Below are 23510 nucleotides of genomic sequence, written 5' to 3'. Positions count from 1 at the left end.
ACTTCATGAGACTGCTGTAAAGACCAAAGAGTGCCATTCTTGTGGCCATGGAAGTGTTTTTGATGGCTGTGTGAACAAATGTGTTTTTTAGAGTGAAGGTGGCCTGCTGCCCACATGTACCTGTTGAGGGGCAAGCTGTTGAGTCTCTTTAGCCATCATGGCTGCAATTCTCAAAGTTAACGTTTTACTTCAATTAATGAGATCTATGGAGAGCCTTAGATTTGTACCTGTTATGTCCATAAGACTGATGCTCTTAATTTGTTGTACTGATGGCCCAGTTTGATTAGTAGAAATGCAAAGGGACTTTGTAGGTTGTGAGGAGTGAATTTGACATGTATGTACCAAGGGTGTGGGAAATGGAGCAAATGCTGTGTAAACAAATATCTGTATTTTTGTTCTGTGTTTGTCTGTTTGGGAGCTGGGTTATAATTTTTATATTGTTGCTTCAAAAACAAAAATAAATGGATAAATCATTTTTGTTGTATTATTAATGCAGTACACTTTAATGCAATTTGCAGTGAAGGTATACCCTCCACATGTAAATGATCACTTCCATCACTAGGTCTATGGGTAAAAGAAAAACAAGAATTACCAGCTGTCAAAATAACAGAATAAAATAAAGGTATATGCCTCTTTAAATAGACTCTAAATATGTAGGATGTCTAACATAAATGGGTTCTTCTTAAACTCTGTGCATGTGTTTTTGGATGAAAGGTCTATTCCCTCATTGGTCATGTGCTTTGTAGACACGTTGTAATCAAGGTCATGTAATTACAGAGGACTAAGTGGGAGGCAAAGAAATCTTGGGACTCGCCCTTCCAAGTACAGAAATACATTTTCTCTTAAACATAACATTTAAAAGAATTATGTTTAAATCTAACATTATATATATATATATATATACTATATATATATATATATACACACACACACACACTTATACATTAAACCACAATTTTGATCACACTATGTGGAATGAGTGCTAGTATCATTGTCAATTTCAATGAAACTATTGTGTATACTGTGTTTCTCTGGGAGGTCAAGTAGTTATCCTGCGAAAGGGTTAAACAACCCAAATGAATGGCTGTAGAAAAAGGAGGATGATATGTAATGTAAAGAGGGAGGAGAGGAGGTAAATTGAGGGGTGGCCATAACTTTGCAGTGAGACCTGAAACTCCTTGGGTAGGACATGCTCCAAAACTGTGCACACGTTTAGTGGAACACTCGTCTCATCACCATTTTCAGCTCTGTACTTCACGCAGAAGACTTATGTAAGTATAACATTTTTATCAGTTCAGTCTCTTTGCACATGAAGTAATATAACCTCTAAACAGTATGCCATCTTTACTGAGCATTTTTATCGTAAAACAGGATGTGATTATAGAGAGTGGAAAGATTTGTTTAAAATGCAATGTATTGATTATATATATATATATATATATATATATATATATATATACATATACACACACACATATACATACACAGATGGAGAATCTATAGATAGGACTACAGATATGCAGCAGTGAATTACTTAACCAAGGAGTTTCATATGTCCTGCTGTTGACAAGCTGGTGTAAGGGATTACTATATTAAAATTACTTTGTTAGTAACACAGTAATGTAATCAGTATGTGTGTAATCCATAGAGCTATGTCATAAAACAAATAGGTAGCACTGGATGTCATCTTCTGGTGTCAGACACATCAGCTGTGCATCAAAACAATGCAAATATTGGTTGATGGAGGACTGTGCATGTTGCCTCTGCTTAAAACTAGATTCTATAACAATTGTAGTTAGTGTGAAGAATTTAAGTTGGTTCCTGAGTGTATAGTAATCAGTAATCAAATTACTTTTGAAATGAAATAATTAGAATAATATTTAGAATACTTTTATAAGGAGAAATCAAGAGTCAGTAATCGGATTAGGTTTGTTAAGTAATCTGACCAACACTAGTAATCTCACATTGTATGTACAACAGAAGTGGTTTAAAGAAATGCCTTAAATAGTACCAATGGTGCTTAGATACTGTAAGAAGAATAGATGAAAAATGATTCATTAATTTGTACCATAAGTTCACAGAACATCAGTTACAACAGATGCCCGTCTGTCTGTAGACCCATGTTGCTGTGGCCTCTGTGCTGCTTGTGCTTAGTGTAAATATAGAAGCCACTCTCCCACGTCTCTGTTGTATACTCCCTCTTTGGCCTTTGGTGTGGCGGATGGGTGGCCTGGTACGGGTTCACAAATTATATGTCCCTCAGTACCAGATTCACTGTCTCCACCCCAAATAAGTAATGGCTACACTGTGGCTAAAATAGCTCTCATACAAAATGAAGAAACAGAAAACCAAAACCAAAATAACACAAGGAGTTGTGGACTGTAGAAGATATGAAGAGTGATTTCAGGAGCTATAATGGAATTTACTTTTAATTTTTTATTTTTTTTTTTTATACAGCATAACTGAAAATGACCAACATGGCTTTCAACATACTTTTTGTGGCACTGTTGTCACTCACCAAGAGCCATGCGACCCCAATGTTCTACAACATTTCCATGGATGGCAGTGGAGACGATGCACTGGAGCTCATTTTCCCCACGTCCTTCTCCACTCGAGCCCCTGTTGAAGTCACCGGCAGCACAAAGGCGCCATCCTTCACTGAAACCATTACCAACACACTCACCACCACCATGGTCCGGCTCAAAGACTTTGTCTTGAGTCGGGTGGTCGACTTCCTACAGGAGAACCTGCTCATCATCATTGTCGTCACCTCTGTGCTCATCGTGATGGTTTTCATAATCTGCTGTGCCTCAGCCATGAGCCACAAACGGAAGCTCGAGTCGTACAAGCCCCTTCCCAGCCCCCCTAAAAAGTACACCGCAGATAAAAAGGGGGGTAGAAAGAATTCAAGTGATTTTTATGAGAGGCCTTTTGCTGTTGATCATGTCAAGAAAGTTCACTCTCAGGCCTTAGCCTCACCCAAAACACTGCGTGTCCCCTCCAAGGCTCTGGTAGGCGAGAAGGGAAGGGATGTTCCATCCTCCCCCAGACAGGAGACGAGGAAGACCAGAGACACAGAAGGGGTGGAGAGACGGCGAGAGGAACCCCGGCCCAGAGAGCAGCCCAGGGAGCAGCCCAGGGAGGACAGAAAATACAGGCAGGACATGGCCTATGACAGAGCCAGCCCTAGCTCTATCTCCAGTCAGCCTGTCTGCACCTGCCACCTCAGGAAGGCCTACCATTAGAGCACAATCACCATCACTTGGGTCACCATAGTAAAGTATAACAACTATCAGCTGAAGAGAAATAAAAGAAGGTACAGTGACCCATTTTGACACCAAGTCAGTAGTTTCATGAAGAGGCTAAGTTTTGGATGAACCAGAATAGTGCAGCAGTAAATCATGTTTCAGCTATAGATAAGAGAAAAAAAACATCTCCCTGCACTAAAGAAATCAGTGTATTAAAGACACAATGATGAAGCCAGTTACAGGCTCATGAGCAGAGTGCTCAAAACTAAACAACTGCAAATAAAGCAGAGTGAAATAATTGTACTGACCTGCTGTTTTACTTTTTTCATAAAGCCAGTATTAGTTTTGCTTGGAAAAAGCCTTTTTTTTTTTAAAAAAAATAATTTATGCTTTGACAATTTTAGTACATTTTAGTAAACTTTTACATATTTTGTTTGTTATTGGTTGCTTTACATAAAATATTAATGTATTAAATAGGATTTTACATGTAAATCAAGTCATAAATATTTAATCATTTTTAACTGAGTGACATTAAAACCTCAGGCAAGTGTCCTTACAAATGCCGAATGCTGCCACTGTAAATGACCACTTTGTATTCTCAAAACACATTTCATTTTGGTTTTGTTTAATAAAGTATTAATCTTCTTAAAGATCTGGTTTTATTATTGTTGCAAAAATACAAACATAATTTCAAAATAATAAGATTTTGAATTCAACTGAGCCTTTCCTCTGAACAAAGACATTTTGAATGTTGTTGTTCAGATGTTATAACAGCTAACATCTTTTTTTGTCATCACAAAGTGGACTTTTGCTCCAAACAAGCTCACTTTTATCCTATAAGTAGGTATGTCAATCCTCCTCTTGGTGCCATAATTTCACAAAATAACTATCGGTAATGTTCTACTTGTCTTGCTTATTGATAATGCATAATGTCTTATATATCACTATATAGTTAATTAGAAGTTATATGAAAATTAATTGTACTAATGCATTATTGTAAGCATTATTGCAATAACTATCAGTAAATTGAACAAACATTTAACTTAGTAAAGTAACAACCACCAGTCCACAAACAGTTAATCCAAATCAGATCATTCAGAAATCAAAAGTCATGAAGGATGCCATAATAGCGTCAAGCCAGTGAAAGCCTGTGACGTCTGAAACATGAGCCCTGAGGAAAGTGGTGCTGGGGTCAGATTCCCTGCTCTCTGTCAAAGAGGTGCTGAATAATTCGAGAAAATACTACCCCTTCACTTGCACTCTTCCTGGTTGGTGACAGAATGACACAATTGACTGAGTGGACAGTTGTTTTCAGGTAGTGTAAAAAAAAAAAAAAAAGCTAGTGATGGCTTCTCTTATTTTATTCAATTGTTTTAACTAGCATTTCTGTGGATTTTGTTCTTTTGCTAGTTGAAGAAAAGGCAGGACAGACCTAGGTAAAACAGTACCTTAAGAAGATCATTAAACTTTGATGACCTGCCTGGAATTCTCAACACTGGCGGTTTTCTTATAAGACTTCTCTCATACAACTGGAGCCACATGGAAATAAGTCATCACTATGGAGGTGGAGATGAGATAAAAATAGAAAATGGTAAGAATGTTTTTGTGGCCTTTTGGTGTTTCATAAACTATGTAACTTTTCTGGTAGGGGGTCGCCTCTCTGTCTCCATGGAAATATTGGTTTATGTGGAATGTTCCATAGCATGGCATTCAACTTAACTGTCTTGCATTTATTCAATCACCTGCTTGCCTCTATGTAGATAGATACACCATATTGTGGAATATTCCAGTGTGTTAACATATTTGTGGAGACAAGCAGGTGGCAGTCCCCAAATCAGAAAAGTTACCAAGTGTATCTTTAACATATGTTTTCTAGTATTGGTGTTTCTTAAAGTTTATACTTCTTATTTACAGTGAGCCATGCATTGGTGTAGATGTGGCATTTTATTAGTTCTCTGCATCAGTCCTTTAGCTTACCTTGTGGTATCCCCCTGTCCTGCTGGATGCTGCTGTCCTCATTCAGGATTATTAGTTTTGTGTGAGTCTCTTGGTCTTCGCTCCCTCCCCCGGTCAGTCCCCCTGAGCACTTCAGCTCTTTCAGTGGCTAAGAACCAGCTCTGTAACATAGATGACTTGCTCCGGCCATTCCTGGGCCTACATGAGCTCAGCCTGAGTCACAATCATTTGTCTCGTTTCCCTCGTGGACTACCTTCCAGCCTGGAGTCCCTATTGCTGCAAGAAAACCGCATCACATACATCACATCAGGGGCCCTCAGATACTTAGGAAACCTCACCCGCTTAGATCTTGAGTACAACCAGATCCGTGGAATCCAACCAAGTGCTTTTCAGGGCCTTAATAAACTGGAAGTTTTGACTTTAAAAGGAAATAAACTAACAATCTTACCTCAAAATCTCCCAGCTTCTCTGATGCATCTGGATGTGTCAGCCAACTGCATTTCTGCTCTTGACCTGGTGACCCTCTCCAGTCTAGTTAACCTGCAAGTTTTGAAGATCAACAGTAACTGCCTTCGTTCAGTTCCGGACAATGCATTTGACACCTTGCCACGTCTAAGATCTGTGAATCTGACAAACAACCTGTGGGTGTGTGAGTGTGACATTCTATATCTTTACCGATGGTTGCTGAGTGGACACATGAAAATGGCCACAGACCTGTTTTGCACTGAGCCTGTTCATCTTGCTCACCGTCTGCTTTTAGAACTCTCAGTTATGGCTATCTGTCCTCATGTTCTACTTCCAAAAACAAGTGCGCACAGTGATGCAAGGGCACAAACCTTAAATTCCCACATAGCCTCTAAGTTCGTTTTAAAAACCTACCAAAATGTTAATGACAAGGTCACTACTGAACATTTGGTAAATGATTCTGTTCCATCTCTGTCCAAGACAAGAACACACCCTGGGCATTTCTCTTTAGAGACACTGAGCTATGAGGACTGCATCTTGCTAAATACAACACCAACACTGAGACCATTCTATTTAGAAACTACTACTACTGTTCAAACTGAAAGGGGGCACTTGTGTCGAGACAACATGACAGGGCAGCCCTCAGAGACTAATCAAACTTCTACTGAAGAGACACGAGCTTTTCAGTCTACAAACAGAGAATCTCTCTGGCCCACAGCTGAGCCAAAGCCACCCCCCATCCTAAAAGACTCAACAGTGATTATCGCCCTCCTCACTTTGTTGTGTATTCTAGTGGCTATGCTAACTCTAACAGTGTTTGTAGTTCTGAAAAAAGTACTTCTTCGTCATCAGAGAGTGGCACCACTTCAAACTGGCATGAGCAGATGAGATGGATATTGTCACAAAAAGATTAAAACAAAGTTTTAAACTGGTGATGCTTTGAAATGTGTGGGTTTTATTTTACACTTAATTTGAACAGAGAAACTCACACACTGGAACTCCAGATCCAATTATCTAAATATGCTGGTCTGTGTGTGTGTGTGTGTGTGTGTATGATAAATTTAAATTTTAGAGTGTATTTAATACTAATAAATATCTTTAAATAAGCAATGCTATTTTAGCATACATTATTGTTCAGCCTCAAAAATAAAGCATTAGTTTCATTATAATCACATTTGTTGTGACTGAAATACAGGAATGCATCTCTTAAAAGGTTCTCTTCCAAAGGCTGTACAAAAACATATTAATTACTGGACACACATGGCACCATTGTATCTATTTTTATTACTACTTCTTGTCTTGTTGTTTTAACCTATAGTCTGATAGTGCTGCTTTAATGGCATCTTCTGCAAGCACTGAAAGAAAGCAAAACGGAGTAAAATTAGGACTAGATACAACAATAGCCAATGTAAAAAAAATAAAATAAATAGTGATATTAATATTAAAAAGTATCTAGAAAAAGCTTTACACTTACTAGAGCAATGAAGTTTGACTGGGGGCAGGCAGAGTTCTTTAGCAATATCTGTATTCTTAATCTGGAGGGCTTCATCAACCTTTGGAAATAAATATCAAATAATAAAATACAATACAATAAAATCACATTTAGGCAGCATGTACATTTTTGTTCACAATGAAAAAAAATAAAAATAACTTACAGATTTCCCCTTCACCAACTCAGTAGCTAAAGAACTAGACGCAATGGCTGACCCACAACCAAATGTCTTGAATTTTGCATCCACAATCTTGCCATTATCATCCACTTGTATCTATACAACAACATGTAATTTAAGTAAAATGGATAAATAATGTACTTTGGTGATAGTAGTTTCGATACCTGTAGTTTCATCACATCACCGCAGGCTGGTGCACCCACCAACCCAGTGCCCACATTCTGGGCATTCTTATCTAAAGAGCCTACATTTCTTGGATTTTCATAGTGGTCAACCACCTGCGGACAAATGAAACCAAACAAAAACAGTTCTCTCCGCAAAATGCCAGTGCTTACGATTTTGTATACAGTTCACAGTAACTTAAGAAACATTACGATTTTGTTTATTGTTTTTTAAATAATTAGCTAAATAAGGCGCATGTACTTACTTTCTTGTGGTATGAACATAAAGCACTGTGCTCTGGACTGAACAGTTTTCCTCTAAACAACAGCAACGACATACACTTTCGTAGCGAAGCCCCCGACATGCTGCAACCGTAAAAATGTAATGTTGGATCTAATTATCTACGTGTTTATATCACAAAAGCACGGTAAATTCAACGAGAGACAAGTGCAGGACATACACGGTCTATAGAGGATTTGTTGATGTTTGTTGACAAAGTCGACTGAGAGGTTTTGCCGTTTGGTGGCTCCCTCTAGTGGTGTGACGGACAGTGAACAGTCGAGGCTCATTGCTAGGCTTGTCCTCGGGGGGCGCTGCTTGTTACCAGGCAGACCCATGGCAGACCATACACACTACGGAGCAGACTTTCCAACATGGCGTCAAGAAGCGCAGGGCAAACGCACTTAACACAAGACATGGAGGGAGACGAAGCGGGGACTGATGAGAGAGAAATGGATTCAGAAGAGGAGGGAGAAGAGGCTATGGGAGAGGAAACTTCAGACGACGAGGCTGATTCATCTGAGGACGAGAAAGAGAACGAGGCCGAAATCCAGCGACTGGAGGAGCAGGTATAAATGAGCACGCCTCGTTAATGTTATCTTGTGTTAGCTCAGAGGCTAACCTGAATGAATGGGTCTTAAACAGTGCAAAACACCCTTTTGTTCGGCTTCTTTTACATTTCTACAGTAGTACAGTAGTTACAACGCACTTAATGAGACATGGCGACAAAAGCAACTATTCTTGCTTTGCGAAATACATCCTTGATACGACCCACGTAATTAACAGAGCTCCTGTGCAGCTCATGATGCTCGCTCATTTCTCTGCTGCGCAGCGCGCCCATTCGTCTTCAGCTGGGTAATTTGTATGGTGGATGTTGTGAGGCAAGGTCCAGGATACCGTCGCTGTTAAACAACACCAAAAATATTAGCGTTAAGTCTTGTAGTGCAATTCATTTAACTATGCAAGATTTTTCTTTCCATTCTTAACAATGCCTTGTAGGTTTGATATATTTATCTAATTAAAATGACATTGTAATGTAATGATTATGATGGTTCATTTTCTTTTTTGTATCCAGTTATCAATCAATGCATTTGACTACAACTGCCATGTGGATCTAATCAAGCTATTGAAGCAAGAAGGTGAGCTTCTGCGTTTGCGAAAAGCAAGGCAGAAGATGAGTGAACTTTTCCCGCTCACTGAAGGTTTGTATTAATGTGTTAAGGACACAGTCATTTCAATGCTGTGGGCTACAGTGAGTGGGCTACAACTTATTTCTCAATAATGCTTGCAGAGATATGGCTTGATTGGCTTAAAGATGAGATTCGTTTAACAGAAGAGGAATCAAACAGAGAAAAAGTGTATGAGATCTTCGAGAGGGCTGTCAAAGATTATATATGTATGTGCATATCAGAAAATATGACTACTCTATTTATGACTTCTAAACAACCTGACAATACTGTTCTCCAACCAAGGTCCAGATATTTGGCTTGAATATGCTCAGTACTCTATTGGTGGTATGGCATTACCTGGTGGGATTGACAAGGTGAGGGCAGTTTTTGAAAGAGCTTTGACAGCAGTTGGGCTCCACGTGACCAAAGGACAGATGGTGTGGGAGGCATACAGGGAGTTTGAGAATGTCATTCTGACAACAGTACAGGTTTGTGTCTTATTCTCTTTTCAGCTTGTAGAAACACAGAATGTTCCTTAATGCTTTCTGTTTTCCTGTTGCCACCAGCCTCCTCCTGGAAAAATACCCAGCCATCAGGAACAGGAGTTACTAAACGCTCAGCTAGAGCGCATCCACATGTTGTTTCGTCGGCAGCTAGCTGTGCCTTTAATGGGTGAGACCTTCGTTCTAATTAATGAACACTTATTTGTTCATTTAACATGCTTATTTGAACATTTTCTTTCACATTAACAATATAATGCACATTATATACAAACTGTTGGAATAGTTTGAACAGTATGGCTGTTATTTCGTTCTTCTATTTAGACATGGAAGCAACCTATGCTGAATATGAAGAATGGGCTGATGGTGTCCGTGAAACAGTTCAGCTTCAATACAAAAAGGCTCTGCAGCTGATGGAGAAGTGTAAAGCTTTTGAAGAGGCGCTGGTAACCATCAGGTCCTAATGTATTGTAAAATAGTTTTGTTTGCTTTATTACTGAGTTAAGCATGCTGCATATGACATACTGCAGATGGTAGCAGAACCACCTAAGCTGGCAGAGTATCAAGCTTACATAGACTATGAAATGAAGGAGGGTGACCCAGCACGCATTCAAATGATTTTTGAGCGCACTTTGGCAGAGAACTGCCTGGTTCCAGACATGTGGGCAAAATACACTGCATACTTGGTGAGTACAAGAGACTGCAGCCATTGTTTGATCCTAGTGTAAATGTGTAATGTTTTTCTTGTTATTAGGATCGCCAGTTGAAGATCAAAGACTTAGTTCTTTCCACCCATGAGCGTGCTGTTCGAAATTGCCCTTGGACAATGGGTTTATGGAAAGGTTATATATTGGCTCTGGAGAGGCATTGTGCTGATCACCAAACTGTGTTAGGTAAAATTATTTTCTCTTTTTTATTTCTCTTTTTTGGTGGTGGTCTTTCTGCTTACTTACAGTCATTTAGTAGTTTTGAAAGCTACCAATATCAGTAATTATATTATTTATTTTCTTTCTAGATGTTTTTGAGAAGGCCCTGAATGCAGGATTCATACAAGCTACTGATTATGTGGAGATTTGGCAGGCATACCTTGACTATTTGAGAAGACGTGTTGATTTCAGTAAAGGTAGCTTTTTCTTAGTCACAAATGTCTTGGTAAAACTGCTGTATAACATCTTTGTATTTGGGGTTTCAGAATCTAGCAAAGAGTTGGAAGAGTTACGGTCAACTTTTACAAGGTCACTTGACTATATGAAACAAGATGTTGAAGAACGTAGGCAAAATTACATTTGTTTCTATGAACTTTACAACTTCCTGTTAATGAGCCATTTATTTATTCAAATGTATAACTTTGAAGGGTTTGGTGAAAGTGGAGATCCCTCGTGCATTATAATGCAAATCTGGGCTAGGATAGAGGTAAGTCTAGTGTTAAATTATATGATAATTTAGCTATAAAAAACAGACACACACAGTCGGCATTTTTTCCTCAGGCCCTTCATTGCAAAAATATGCAAAAAGCCAGAGAGCTTTGGGATAACATTATGACAAAAGGAAATGCCAAATATGCCAACATGTGGCTGGAGTACTACAATCTTGAAAGGTATGCATTTATTTAGCTAGGCCAAATTATGACTAGTTTTCCATGCTTAAAAGCCAAAACTCTTTCTGTTTTTAGATCTTATGGTGATACTGTTCATTGCCGCAAGGCCCTTCACAGAGCTGTCCAGTGCACTTCAGACTACCCTGAGCATGTATGTGAAGTACTGCTCACTTTTGAACGGATTGAAGGTATGGTTAAAATTAGTACCTGTGGTAGAAAACTTCCCTATGGGTCATTCCATGCCAAATCTCTGAATGCCCCCACCCATCCATCTCAGATTTGACTGAAAAAATCATAGGAGGTTCACACACTTTCCAATAGGAATAGTTTTGTCATTAAAAAATATTTTGTCAATTTCCCCCTGACCTGTTTTGAGCAGAGTTTTTCGAGGAGCCACTCTCAGATTGCTGTATCTAAAAAAACAATTTAAGGTTGGTCCTTCAAATTTTCAAGGGTTAAAATTTGGCAAATTTACTTGTAGATTATAGATTTTAGTTTCTCACAGATTCCTGGGGGCTTGAATTTGCTTGCAAATTCTACTCTTCAAATATAAGGGCATCTTTGAAGGACTGTGGAAAGTGCAATTTCAAAGACAGGTTTGTTATTGAACATACACCTTCCCACACATGCTATGTACTTTGTATTTTAAAACTGACTCTCTGTGATGAACGCTCTAGAAGATATTAAGTGTTAAAAATGACAGCACCCACCAACATAAAATGGACTGTTTTAGAAAGAGTAGACGTCTGTTTTTAACATATCCAAAATGTGTGATGGTGTTCTGCCTTATTTTTGCAAAATTAATTTTTGAAAATGTGTCCACATACATGCATAACATTCATGGACTATGAAGGCACTTTCAGAAGCTAAGAAAACACTCTGATTTCATGGCACACAGCTTAAACTCAACAAAATGTTTCATTTCATTCTTAATAAACTATACTTGATGTATAGCTTATATGTATTCTTTAGATATAGAAATAGAAATGTGTTAAGATCCTGCACAAAGACACAACAAAAAGAGGAAGGTGAGGGAAGAACTAAAAAAATATATATACATTGTGGTAGGTTAAAGTCAGTCATCAGTAATGTGTGCATGTTTGCCGTGAGATGTTCTGAGTGTGGTGTTGCTGTGTCAAAATCAAACTAAAGATGGCATGAACATGTGAAGTCCATGGCTGACAAGCTGGAAAGTAGATTTGCAAATGCACTCACAGTGCCAGATACCAGAGATAATCACTGTTTCAAGCCAGTCAATGCAACAACATCTGAGGTCAGCAGTGTGTCTGAAATTACTGGATTTGCTGGATCACTATGAGACAAAACATGCAGAAGATGAGGTTTCACAGGGCTTCCAAATCAGTGACATGATACCTGAACAATATGTAACCTGTGTTTACACTGGTTACATATTGGTGGCTGGGAAGCATCAGAGAGACATCTAAAGCCCAGCAAGATGTTCAGATACAATTCATGCATCCACACGACCCAGCAAAAAGTTTCTTCTGGCCCAGGAGAGAAGACTTGTGCTGGGTACCTTTACAACACATCATTTCTAAAATAGATGTTCCTAGCACTACAACAGGACGCCTATATACAATTCAGGAGTGTTACACCAAAACATCAGAAAGTTTCCTCAAAGAGTTGAGATAATTTACAATAGCTGAGTAATCAAATAAAACATTTTGTTGAGTTTAAGCTGTGTCATGAAATCAGACTGTTTTCCTAGCCTCTGAATGTGCCTTCATAGTCCATGAATGCTCTGCATGGTCCATGAATGCTCTATGTATGCGGACACCACATTTTCAAAAATTCATTTTGCAAAAATAAGGCAGAACACCATCACATTTTGGATATGTTAAAAACAGACATCTAGTCTTTCTAAAACGATCTATTTTGTGTTTGGTGGGTGCTGTCATTTTTTTGGTATAACATGGTAAAGATGCCACCAAATTTATTTTTTCAATTTTTTACACTTAATATCCTCTAGAGTTCATCACAGAGGCTCAGTTTTAAAATACAAAGTGCACAGCGTGTGTGGGAAGGTGTATGTTCAATATCAAACCTCTGTCTTTGATATTGCACTTTCCACAGTCCTTCAGAGATGCCCTCAAATTTGAAGAGTAGAATTTTTGAGCAAATTCAAGACCCCAGAATATGCGCTAAATCAAAAGCACATCTATAGTCCATATTCTACAAGTAAATTTGCCCAATTTTAACCCTTGAAAATCTGAAGGACCTACCTTAAATAGGTTTTTAGATACAGCAATCTGAAAGTGGTTCCTTGGACATCTTTGCTCAAAACAGGTCGGGGAGTTGACAAAATATTTTTTAATGATAAAACTATAAGAAGTTGGGAGCTAAAATTTGGGACTTTTCCTATTGGAAAGTGTGAATCTCCTAGAATTTTTTTCAGTAAAATCTGAGATGGTCGGGTAGGGGCATTCGGAGATTTGGCGTGGAATTTACCCCTATAATACTATAAAATCAATGATTGATAATAATTGATAGTTGTGCTGTGTGCTGTCGTTTACAGGGTCTTTGGAGGACTGGGATGTAGCCGTACAAAAGACAGAGACCAAGCTAAATAGGATAAATGAGCAACGTGTAAAGGTAAAAGCACAGTGTTCCTTCAAGTGTATAACTTGCCCATTGTTTCTAAATTTACATGGGGTTGACTAACTTCACAATGTTGTGACCTACTTTTAGGTGGCTGAAAAAGAAGCTAATATTGCTCGACTGGAAGAAGAGAGAACACAGCAGCGACGGAAAGCAAAAGCTGAAAAGAAGGCACAGAAAAAAATCCAAAAAGGAGTTTGTGTCGGAGAGAAGAGGAAGGTTGAGCAAGATGATTATGCTAATGAATGGAATGAAGACTTGGGTATGTACTACATACTGTGTAGTTTGTTATAAGAGTTTGTTGAACATTGCATTTAATTATTACTGTTTTAGAACAAGGCCCCAAAAGGCACAAGGGAAACGGTGACCAGATGAGTGAGGAGTTGATGGAAACTGAGACAGGACTCTTTGGGAAGACTGCTCCTCCTGGCTTTAAGAAAGTTTCACGGGGGACCAAAACAGAAGGTGCAATGGCTACTGCTCAAAGAGAGCACCAACCTGAATTGCGTAATGACAACTGCAGTATATTCATCAGTAACTTGGCATATACACTGGAGGAGCCAGAGGCTAAACTCAGGATAGTGTTTGACTCCTGTGGTCCCATTAAGCAAATACGTCCAGTTTTCAACAATAAGGGGGGCTTCAAAGGATATGGATATGTACAGTTTGAATCTCAAGTGTCTGTACCTGAAGCACTTAAACTAGATAGGAAAGAAGTGGAAGGCCGACCTATGTTCGTATCCCCCTGTGTTGACAAAAGTAAAAACCCAGACTTTAAGGTAAATAATCGTACACATAGCCGTGTTTTGATTGTACTGGGTCATTCATACCATTAATTTCTTGTTTGACAGGTCTTCAAATATAACACATCAATGGAAAAACATAAAATATTTATTTCTGGGCTGCCATTCTCTTGCACTAAAAAACTACTGGAGGAAATCTGCCAAAGTCACGGGAGTGTCAAAGAAGTCCGTCTAGTAACCTATCGCTCAGGAAAACCAAAGGTATAGCTGTGACTATATCATGTTATTTTCATTTAAGTGGAAAAAAATTGCATTTGTAACTATAAAAGTTCCTACTTTTTTCTAGGGACTAGCATATGTTGAGTTTGCAAATGAAAGCCAGGCTTCCCAGGCAGTTCTAAAACTGGATGGCATGGAAGTCGAAGGCAACAGAATTTCTGTTGCCATTAGTAACCCTCCTCGCAGAAATGCTATGGACAAGCCTAGTTCCAGTCGTCTGTCCACAGACATGATGCCTCGTCAGTTTCATGGATCGTAAGTTTATTTGTAAAATTAGATTGTGTTACTTTTCAGTGCTCTAATCATAATACTTATCTCAAAGGAGGGGTAAAGGACGAACTCAGCTTTCATTACTTCCACGTTCCCTAAATCGTCAAAGTGGGTCTGAGAACAAAGTGGAGAATGGGACTTCAGCACAGTCCGCTGCAGCAACAAACACGGCCACTGATACAAAACCTTTGTCCAATGCAGACTTTGCCAGAATGCTTCTCAATAAATGACATGAGTCATCTTGAAAGCCATCCTGTGTCCTTAGATTAGCATTTGAGTAGTTCTGTAATTGGCACCCACCTTCCCTTTAATACAGTAGTAGATTATAATCTACTGCAAATTGCCTTAATTGCTGACAGCATCCTCTAAATTACAACTGTGTTAAGTTTGTTGTGTATTGCTGTGAAAATTTTAACTGTATTATATTTCAAGTGTAAATAATATTGTAACTAAAATTCTGTCTTTTTGTGTTGTGAAAGAGAGTTGTCAGAAACCGTTAAGTATATTTTTAAACCTTCAACTCTGTGGTTGATTTTTGAAATGATAAATGCCATTGTTGTGTAACACTGTACTACAGTGAACGAGTTTTTTCTAGATCATTTTTAGCACACCATTATTGATTAGTACTACATCAAATCCCCAACTATTTTATGCAATTTCCATGAAATGCTGAGGTTGTTTCAATACACTTAATTCATGTATCTACATTACAATTATGGTGATGGTGACCATTCAACAAATTTTATTTGGATTAATTAAAAAGGGCCTGTCTTTTCACAACAACTCAATTATCACCTATGTAAGAACCTTGTGGTTCTATCTCAGTCTATGCAATGAATCCGTCATGAACTGGTTTTGCCCTTGATGAGGCTTTGACTAGGATAAATCACATTTAAAAAAAAAAAAAAGCTTTGTTTAAAAATACAGATGTATATGACATTTTGGTATTCCACCCTAATAGCCTCAAAAATAACTTTCAGATGTTCTGTATGGACAGTATATCTATTATAGTCAATATTGGCTGAAGTTTTAGGAAATGGCAATCTCATTTCCCTTCTTATAATCTGCAGTGAATCAATTGTTAAATAAAATATACTGTATCTACAAGAGTTATCCATCCGTGTAATTCAGACTGTACTGAACAATGTATGTGGCTTGAAAACATTATAAACTCAAATAGCCAAAACAGAAGAGCTGAAATTTTTAATATAACAAACTAAAGAACAGTAATGTGAAGTTTTCCCATTTTAATTCAGCAGTTAAAATTAGGGCCAAACCAATACTGATTTTTGGAAGATGATACATTTGATAATAAGGGTTATGAAAATGATGTATATATTCCCATATGTTTTGTGATTACATAATATATGTAATATTAAGAAATGATGTGATCTTGGCTTAATTTTTTTTTAAAGTTTACTTAATTTAGTCTACATTAAGTCTCTTTTCCAGGCAGTAAAATATTAAAAGGCTGTAGGTATTTTCACACGATTATGTTTTGTTTTCATCAATATAAAGCATTACAGCAAATGACACATACACCCTATGTAGTCAGCAAAGATTTGGCTAATAAATAAATCTAAAGTGACAATATTGGCTTGGTCCCAGTTCCCCAGGCATTAGGAAAGACAAAATGGACAAAATTATAAATTCAAAAAATATATTAAGACTTTCTTTAAAAACAAATGCGCATGACATTATAATGTGCAGAAAAGTTGTCAAGGACTCAGTGGACAGGAATGGTTTGCTTGCAGTCCAAACAGACTGGATGCTGGCTGGTCCCTGGCAGCCCAACTGCATGTTCTGTTGTAGAAATCAACAGAGTGTCCAATGTTATTTCTGTGCATTTGGCTATGAAACGAATGAAAGGCCGGACATCCCCTTCATTTGCAGTATCCAATGCTGCATAGTATTCAGCTCTTTGCTCTTTGCGAATGGTAATAGGTGGGTACCTAGATTTCATGAGAACTAAGTTCATAAGTAGTCGAGATGTGCGTCCATTGCCATCTACAAATGGGTGTACGTACACTAGTTTGTAGTGTGCGAGGGCAGCATACTCCACCGGATGAAGCTGCAGTGCCTCCTCAGAGTTGAGCCACTGCACTAGCTCCTGCATGTGCCTCTGAAGGTCCTGTGGATGGGGGGGGATGTGATGTCCAACAAACACCTGACTGGTGCGCAGCCTACCGCCCTCTACAGGATCCACAAAACCCAGCACACGCCTGTGAATCTCAAGAATGTCATGCACTGCGATGGGGCCAGTCCTGGATAAGAGCGTTGTGTTGATGTACTTCATAGCCACATCTACACCAATTGCCTCATTCTGCTCCTGGAGGCTCTTCCCTGGCACAGCGTATCGAGTCTCAATGATGTGACGAATCTCAGACAAAGTGAGAGTGCTGCCTTCTATGGCTACAGTGTGATAAATGTGATGGTAGTAGGTCTCCTCCATTACTCGCCTCAGAGCAGAGTTACCTTTAGGGATGGACATAAGTCTCCGTACTTTACTGTCAATAATGCTGAAGTGACGCTGGTCAATCTCCTCCACCAAGGGAAGAGTTCGGTCACGGCTGATTAGAGCTCGCTCATTACATGGAGAAATCGCCAGTGCTTTAGTGTAGAGGTGGTCTGCCTGGATGACATCCTTTTCCTCTTCCAGTATAGTTCCCAGCTCTGTTAGGGCTTCCACAAAATCTGGATTCATACTTAAAGCATGCACAAGGAGCTTATGAGCCTTTTCCCTTTTCCCAGCCTTTTTCATCTCCTGAGCCTGCTGGAGAGCTGCTTTGGCCTCAAGCACCATATCTGTGAAAACAAAATGCAAATGTCAGCATGAAATTTGATTCAGCGATGCCCTACATCAAGTCCTTTTGCTCTATACTGATCATGCACTACAGAGAAACACAGATATACAGGAGGACACGTCACCATTGCTGGGCTTGCTCCTCTGAGGCAGCAGGTCCAGAGCAGTGAAAGGGATCGTCAGGCTCGTGGACTGGACAGTAGCAGGAGGTGGGGGTCTACCCCAAAGCTGACAGCGCAAGTGAGCAATTCCTTTTAGTGCAGCGCAACACTTGTCGTCTACTCCCACCAGGGGCATCAGGAGGCCCACAAGAGAACCGATCAAAACGCACAACAACGGCCCCCAGCCACCCAGAACACGGCCGCTGGTGTAACGCCACACGGTCAGAGCTGCCATGGTGGACCCCGGGTTAAAGCCTCCATCCTCGGCTAACGTGCTCTCATTTCACCTGCTAGCACTGCCGGAGGACAGATGCCATAACAGCACTGGCTTTGTAGTACTGCATTTTAATGACAATTCAGCTTTTAGTTTTCACTGTTCTTAAACTGTCTGGAAGAAGGTCGACAAAACAGAAATATCCAAATGTTGCGTTTCTCCTTCCGCGGTAGCTGTGATAAGCAAAAAAACATCAACTTTCCCCGGTCAGGACGTAAAAGCATGATACAACATGATTGGTCCAAGCCAAAATGAAGATGTATTCCTATTGGCTACGAGGATACACGGAGCGGTCTTTGATTGGATAATAATAACAGCATTTTACGCTGTTTATAGCTTCTGAGGCAATCCAAACTCGCTGTGATTTCTGTTCGCTCAAAGGTTAAATGAATGTAGCCTATTTATTTATTTTTAACACATAAATAGAGATGCTTTCCTTTATATTCTGTTTGTGCTGCCTGTCTAGTAGTCTAGCCTATATTTATTTTGAAACACAAGGTGGCGCCATTGTTTTAAAACAGCCCAGAAACAATGTTTTACTCCGAATAAAAAAACTGCGGTTTTGTAGATTCGTGTTTTTGATTTTTGTTTTGTGTCACAGCATTGACACCTAAGCTGTGAGTATGAAATATGAATTTATAAAACTGTCAAGGTAGTGGCCAAGGGTTTTTATAAATATCTGTATTTGAGTTGGGGTACATAATGTTGATCTATTTGCACAACTCTAAAGACCATCAGCTGAAATAAAGTGAGGTCATAGAAGCCAAGGCAGACTGCCAAAGCCAACACTTTTTTCACACCAGATGGGCCCGTGATTCTCCTCATAGCTCATACTAACACATTGCTTTAGAGTCCACATAAAAACGCCACAGCCACCCAGGGGTTGACTAAAGAAAGTTTACATTTCTTCCCAAGTTAAAACCCCATATGAAAATAAAATAACTAGAAGAGCCTAGGATCCAACAAAGGCAATATAAACTGTACAAAAGGCCCTTTAAGTTCTAAGTTCTTGTTAGTTTTCTTGTTTGTTGTAATCTGTGGAGGGTCCACTACAGGGCGCACTGACCTCCTATTTTGCCTAAATTGTGACTGGGGAAAACGTGGTTCCTGTAAAATGGAGTTTACTTTAGATTAGCAGATTGTTTTTTGGAAGTGTGCGTTTATGACTGCAGTAAGTTTGTACCTTATTATTATGTGTTTTAGTTTCCTATTACTGTTTGATTGTATGTTTGTTGTTTATTACAATTAGTAATTGAATGTTTTATTTCTGTTTATTCCTAGAAACCACACACCCATATGCATACTACTCATGTTCAACCCCATCAATGTGTACCTCCTTATGTCAAATACAAGAGCCTGAACGCCACCATTTGTCTCCTCATTTCCTCCTCCTACTGAGTATTCATCTGGGCCTTAAGAGGTGTTCTGGTCGACACCCCAGAGCAGTGACAGCTTTACACCCGAACCAGTGCCTACAGTCTACTCTAGTTGAAGTTCCTACCCAACATAAACCAATAGATTACTTAAAGTAAGGCAAGGTAAAATATGAACCCAAGCACACAACAGGCTCTGTTGCTGCAGACCCCAGGTGGAGAAATGGACAGGAGACTACAGCATAATTCTGTCTCCACTGAGAGAAGACCATTAGAGACCAGTCTCTGTATCAAATAGAGTGGGAGTGCAGGGTAGTTCAAATTATTCCAATGCCAATAAAACTGTATACTTTACATTGCAATAACAATGGAGGTCGTTTTATTCACACACGCAGACCTGATGTCCGGGCATACAACCCAAGTAACACTGGTTAACACATTGTTCTAACTCATTTATTAAAATGTATTATCCCTGTGATAACAGAGCTGTTTGGTGGTTAGTTACACATAAATGGTTTTACTATAGGTATACTATTAGTATGGCAAAACTTTTCATGGAGAATTATCCATACTCCATATTCCATGAAATCTTCCAGGTGATGTGCTGCTTACAGAAAGTTAGTGTTGCTGGGGTCATGGTAAAGTATGTTATATAGTAGATTACTTCAGATCAATACAATGAATTTTATGACACTAATGACTAATGACACTAAATGCTGTTGTTCAATCAGACTAGTTTTCTCCAGATTTAAGAAACCTAGGGCCCGACCTTGCCCCCAATCGAACTAGTGCAAAACGAGTGCAAGTGTTAAAGAGGGGGCGTGTCCAGGTGGGGCTGTACTTCGTTGCTGAAGGCTGAAATGGGACGGTACAAGTACATGTAGTAGGTATTGGGCCGGCACAATCACTGCTGGCAGTTTAAAATATTTGTGTGGTGAGAGATTGGTTCTGAAATAAACAAATGGAGACGGAGACGTTATTAGCTGTGGCTTCTGCTTTCTGCTACCGTCGAGTAACTTTAATTATACTGATGTACAAAACAATAAGTTACAATTTACATAAAAATTACTCTTTCAGTCCAAGTCTCTAATTTTCTTGGTAAACAAAACCCTGACTATTCATAGATAGTATTTATTATGTAATCTTAATTTTACAGTTGATCTCCAATTCAAAGATGTCATAAAATGACTTAACTCTAGCAGGTTAGCATATTGACTGTGACACAACTTTTATAACTGTAGCTTTGTTTGAACTTAAAGTTGCATGTTTATATGACTTCATATGGGTCCGTATTGTGATTTTGGGACTGTACCAACCTGAAATAAACAAATGGAGACGGAGGCTGTGTCCCAATTCAAAGGGCTGCAGCCTCCGAAGGCTGGGTCCTTCGTCGGCCGCGAAGGCTGCAGCCCTTGAACTGGCCTCCGCGGACGCCAGGCCATTGTGGAAATGGGACAGGTCTAGCCCTCGGAGACACTCCCCCGCCGCCCAGCAATCGAGGGACGCTGCTACCGCTAATGCTAATGCTAACACGCTCCGCGCAGATTACGCACACGGATCAGTAAAAAGAATACGCACAGATCATTAAACTGTCGGATTTTGTGACCAAAATATTTTAATAATTCGCATCCAAATCTTAGGGCGAAAATGTATGTTTAACTTTTGCAAAACAAAACGGCTATATTTAAGGGATACATCTTAGACTAAATTATAATAAAGTTTAAAAAAAAAAAACTGTGATAAATTTGCTTTACTAAATATTATCATTATTAAGGATTTTATATTGACCAGGGATTACATTTACATACGTTTGTAAAGAAAGAAAGACATCTCTCCTGAGAAAAGATGGTTTATTAAACAATCCAAGGAACTTCTGGAAATACTTTATCATAATATGAAGTCAAATATTAAACCCATCACACACTCACACACACTCACACTGCATTAACAGGTTAGTACAAACAGCTGTATGTCAATAAATCTCATTGTCACTTGCTTCAGCAAAAAGGGAACGCAATCAAAAATGAACACATTATCTTTGTCACATATGATCATGTAGAATACCACTGCTTATCTGCAGTACAATAGTACATGTAATTAGTTACTATCAAAAGAGACACCAAATAAACGGCACATTTCACCATAAATCAAATGTCAGTACAGGCTGAAAAACATTCAGAAAAATGTATGAGCAGATGTTTTCATTTCTGTCTCACACACTTGTTAAGGTCATATAAGACTCTGGACCTCCTCCTCAGAGACTCTGGACATGGACATTGGAGACATGGACAGTGGACTTGGACCACTCAGTCTGATGTGTCTCTCGTCTTCTGGAGGAGGAAGAGCAGAATGTGCGTTACGTCTGATTGATTCAAAGTTCTGTCCTGCAGAGTGAAAACCTGTAATGACACACACATTAAGAAAACTACAAAACTATTAGAGGAAAATAAGTTTCACAGAGCATGCAGCCCCAAAGAACACCTGGACTCCCTCCGCACTATTTACATTTATTATTATTTATATGCAAGGGAGTGAGAAAAACAATTCTTTATATGTTTTTTGTATGAAGAATTGACAATGAACGTTTTTTAACGTTGAACTTAAACTTTGATGTACATTCAGATTCAAAGGCAGTTTACATCTGAAACAGCTAAATGAATAGAGGAATCCCACACATTTGAGAAATACATATTTTCACAATTTAAATCATAATTTCAACATGAGCATGATTCATTTGCAGCTCTTATTATTAGTAGAATTTTCAATGTAACATGCCCCATACGTAATCGTTGGCAGGAGTCTGGGTCAGCACCTCCAGCTCAGTGTGGCCTTTACTTTGTCATCTGCATTTGACCCATTTTATGAATCACAAGCATCTTGCCAGCCAACAGTTCTGTGGCCCCTGCAGTGTGCTGTGTCCTCATACTGGAGGCTGCAGATGAGAAAAGAAAATTCATGTAAAACAGATTTCTCATTGTTATAACATTAGATGTAACAGACTTAACAGACAGTCAGGTCGTATCTACACCAGTGTCTGCACAAATCTGTTCAATGAGCCTCATGTCCATCATAAATCTGACCTGTCCAGACAGGATTATTTACTTTTCACTTTACAAACATGCACGGATTGTTAAACGCAGATAATGTATTCCCTGAATTAAATGCACACGCTGGAGGTTTATATTATGTGATTTAAAAGTAAATATGAGCTTTGATAGAGTCAAACTGAGTCTTTTCAGTTGAATGTATGAAATAATGCGTGTTTTCATCTTAACTCCGAGCTACACTGACCAACTGTTTACATGTTTACACTGTCCGTGAAAACGTGGAGTTTTCTCCTCGTAGCTTCTTTAAATCACTCTGTGGGCTTCTTTTCCCCTAACAGTAAAAACATGATGAGTGTTTGATGGAAATCTGTCCAAATATGACAGTTTGAGCGGACTTTTCATCGCATTAGCTGCACATTACTAGGCAAACTTTAGCTCAAAACTCCGCGGTTCACGCAGTTAAAAACAAATTTACTTGACAGTTTTGTTGGAGTTATGGTCGTATTTTACGTTTACAGTTGTGTTAGTAATGATTTCCTAAAGTTAAAAATGTTACTCACATGTTTTTCTCCGCTCTCCGGACGGGCTTTTTGCTCCGTGTTGTCGCTCCGTGTTTTCGAACATCTGACTGCCGCCGCGCAGTGCATGCTGGGATACTGAAGGCTGCGAAGGATACTCGGATGTGTCCGTTCGCGGCCCCATCTCCATGGAAACGTGGCCGGTTTTAGGGCTGCATTTGAAGGCTGCATGACATAAAAATGAAATGGGACAGGCCTTGTTTCACCGGAAGTGACGTATGCGGCATTAAAACCAGCCTTCGGAGTCTGCAGGGCTGCAGCCCTCGAATTGAGACCATGGATTGGGACACAGCCGTTATTAGCTGTGGCCTCTGCTT

At 39.1% G+C, this 23510-nt stretch overlaps 5 protein-coding genes and 2 long non-coding RNA genes across 10 annotated transcripts in view; 4 read left to right on the top strand and 3 right to left on the bottom strand.

Annotated features, from left to right (window-relative positions):
- Positions 1–474, top strand: part of coro1ca (coronin, actin binding protein, 1Ca) — an 18070-nt gene extending 17596 nt beyond the window's left edge. The window contains exon 11 of the mRNA XM_020935387.2: positions 1–474. This exon is cut by the window's left edge and continues 764 nt beyond it. The gene's annotated coding sequence lies outside the window, so the exon portion shown is untranslated.
- Positions 475–1155: 681 nt separating this feature from the next.
- Positions 1156–3847, top strand: tmem119a (transmembrane protein 119a). Its single transcript, XM_020935352.2, has 2 exons — positions 1156–1271; positions 2458–3847. Exon 2 carries the CDS (start codon positions 2469–2471, stop codon positions 3243–3245), a length of 777 nt encoding a protein of 258 aa, XP_020791011.1. The 5' UTR covers positions 1156–1271; positions 2458–2468; the 3' UTR covers positions 3246–3847.
- A 2754-nt stretch (positions 3848–6601) lies between these two features.
- iscu (iron-sulfur cluster assembly enzyme) lies at positions 6602–8122 on the bottom strand. 2 transcript variants are annotated; one of them, XM_055162182.1, is made up of 6 exons: positions 7962–8122; positions 7767–7866; positions 7504–7617; positions 7325–7435; positions 7144–7222; positions 6602–7024 (listed from the first exon to the last, which is right to left on the bottom strand). In XM_055162182.1, exons 2-6 carry the CDS (start codon positions 7863–7865, stop codon positions 6957–6959), a joined length of 471 nt encoding a protein of 156 aa, XP_055018157.1. In that variant the 5' UTR covers position 7866; positions 7962–8122; the 3' UTR covers positions 6602–6956. The 2 variants fall into 2 exon arrangements, with proteins under 2 accessions (XP_055018157.1, XP_020791155.1); XM_020935496.2 differs by having other exon boundaries at positions 6934–7024; positions 7767–8024.
- Positions 8114–15477, top strand: sart3 (spliceosome associated factor 3, U4/U6 recycling protein). 2 transcript variants are annotated; one of them, XM_020935447.2, is made up of 19 exons: positions 8114–8349; positions 8856–8982; positions 9072–9176; positions 9253–9437; positions 9516–9621; positions 9774–9895; positions 9980–10135; positions 10204–10342; positions 10465–10572; positions 10642–10719; positions 10804–10862; positions 10937–11046; positions 11122–11234; positions 13583–13659; positions 13756–13927; positions 13999–14444; positions 14517–14669; positions 14755–14942; positions 15010–15477. In XM_020935447.2, the coding sequence occupies exons 1-19, from the start codon at positions 8155–8157 to the stop codon at positions 15185–15187; spliced, it is 2817 nt and encodes a 938-aa protein (XP_020791106.1). In that variant the 5' UTR covers positions 8114–8154; the 3' UTR covers positions 15188–15477. The 2 variants fall into 2 exon arrangements, with proteins under 2 accessions (XP_020791106.1, XP_055018156.1); XM_055162181.1 differs by having other exon boundaries at positions 10465–10719.
- Positions 15478–16189: 712 nt separating this feature from the next.
- ficd (FIC domain protein adenylyltransferase) lies at positions 16190–18394 on the bottom strand. Its single transcript, XM_020935510.2, has 2 exons — positions 17886–18394; positions 16190–17762 (listed from the first exon to the last, which is right to left on the bottom strand). Exons 1-2 carry the CDS (start codon positions 18154–18156, stop codon positions 16684–16686), a joined length of 1350 nt encoding a protein of 449 aa, XP_020791169.1. The 5' UTR covers positions 18157–18394; the 3' UTR covers positions 16190–16683.
- Positions 18395–19286: 892 nt separating this feature from the next.
- Positions 19287–19561, top strand: LOC129411347 (uncharacterized). The gene is made up of 2 exons (XR_008633262.1): positions 19287–19366; positions 19477–19561. It is a non-coding gene; the product is annotated as an uncharacterized LOC129411347 (long non-coding RNA).
- A 1840-nt stretch (positions 19562–21401) lies between these two features.
- On the bottom strand, positions 21402–23510 carry LOC129411266 (uncharacterized). 2 transcript variants are annotated; one of them, XR_008633227.1, is made up of 3 exons: positions 23176–23510; positions 22351–22500; positions 21402–21967 (listed from the first exon to the last, which is right to left on the bottom strand). It is a non-coding gene; the product is annotated as an uncharacterized LOC129411266 (long non-coding RNA). The 2 variants fall into 2 exon arrangements; XR_008633226.1 differs by having other exon boundaries at positions 21402–22500.

Source organism: Boleophthalmus pectinirostris, unplaced genomic scaffold (genome assembly GCF_026225935.1).
Source record: "Boleophthalmus pectinirostris isolate CB_2022bp ecotype Guang Dong unplaced genomic scaffold, ASM2622593v1 HiC_scaffold_4, whole genome shotgun sequence".
NCBI classification, from domain to species: domain Eukaryota; kingdom Metazoa; phylum Chordata; class Actinopteri; order Gobiiformes; family Gobiidae; genus Boleophthalmus; species Boleophthalmus pectinirostris.
This window is presented reverse-complemented; position numbering and strand designations above follow the sequence as displayed.

Coding starts and splice junctions, on each gene's coding strand:
- iscu (XM_055162182.1), bottom strand. CDS start 7,865: ATGTCGGGGGCTTCGCTACGAAAGTGTATGTCGTTGCTGTTGTTTAGA. Junction 7,618..7,766: donor TATGTTCATACCACAAGAAA/GTAAGTACATGC, acceptor ATTTGTCCGCAG/GTGGTTGACCACTATGAAAA. Junction 7,025..7,143: donor AGTCAAACTTCATTGCTCTA/GTAAGTGTAAAG, acceptor GCTTTCTTTCAG/TGCTTGCAGAAGATGCCATT.
- sart3 (XM_055162181.1), top strand. CDS start 8,155: ATGGCGTCAAGAAGCGCAGGGCAAACGCACTTAACACAAGACATGGAG. Junction 10,343..10,464: donor TGATCACCAAACTGTGTTAG/GTAAAATTATTT, acceptor TTTTCTTTCTAG/ATGTTTTTGAGAAGGCCCTG. Junction 10,863..10,936: donor AAATCTGGGCTAGGATAGAG/GTAAGTCTAGTG, acceptor TTTTTTCCTCAG/GCCCTTCATTGCAAAAATAT.
- ficd (XM_020935510.2), bottom strand. CDS start 18,156: ATGGCAGCTCTGACCGTGTGGCGTTACACCAGCGGCCGTGTTCTGGGT. Junction 17,763..17,885: donor GAGGAGCAAGCCCAGCAATG/GTGACGTGTCCT, acceptor TTGTTTTCACAG/ATATGGTGCTTGAGGCCAAA.
- tmem119a (XM_020935352.2), top strand. CDS start 2,469: ATGACCAACATGGCTTTCAACATACTTTTTGTGGCACTGTTGTCACTC.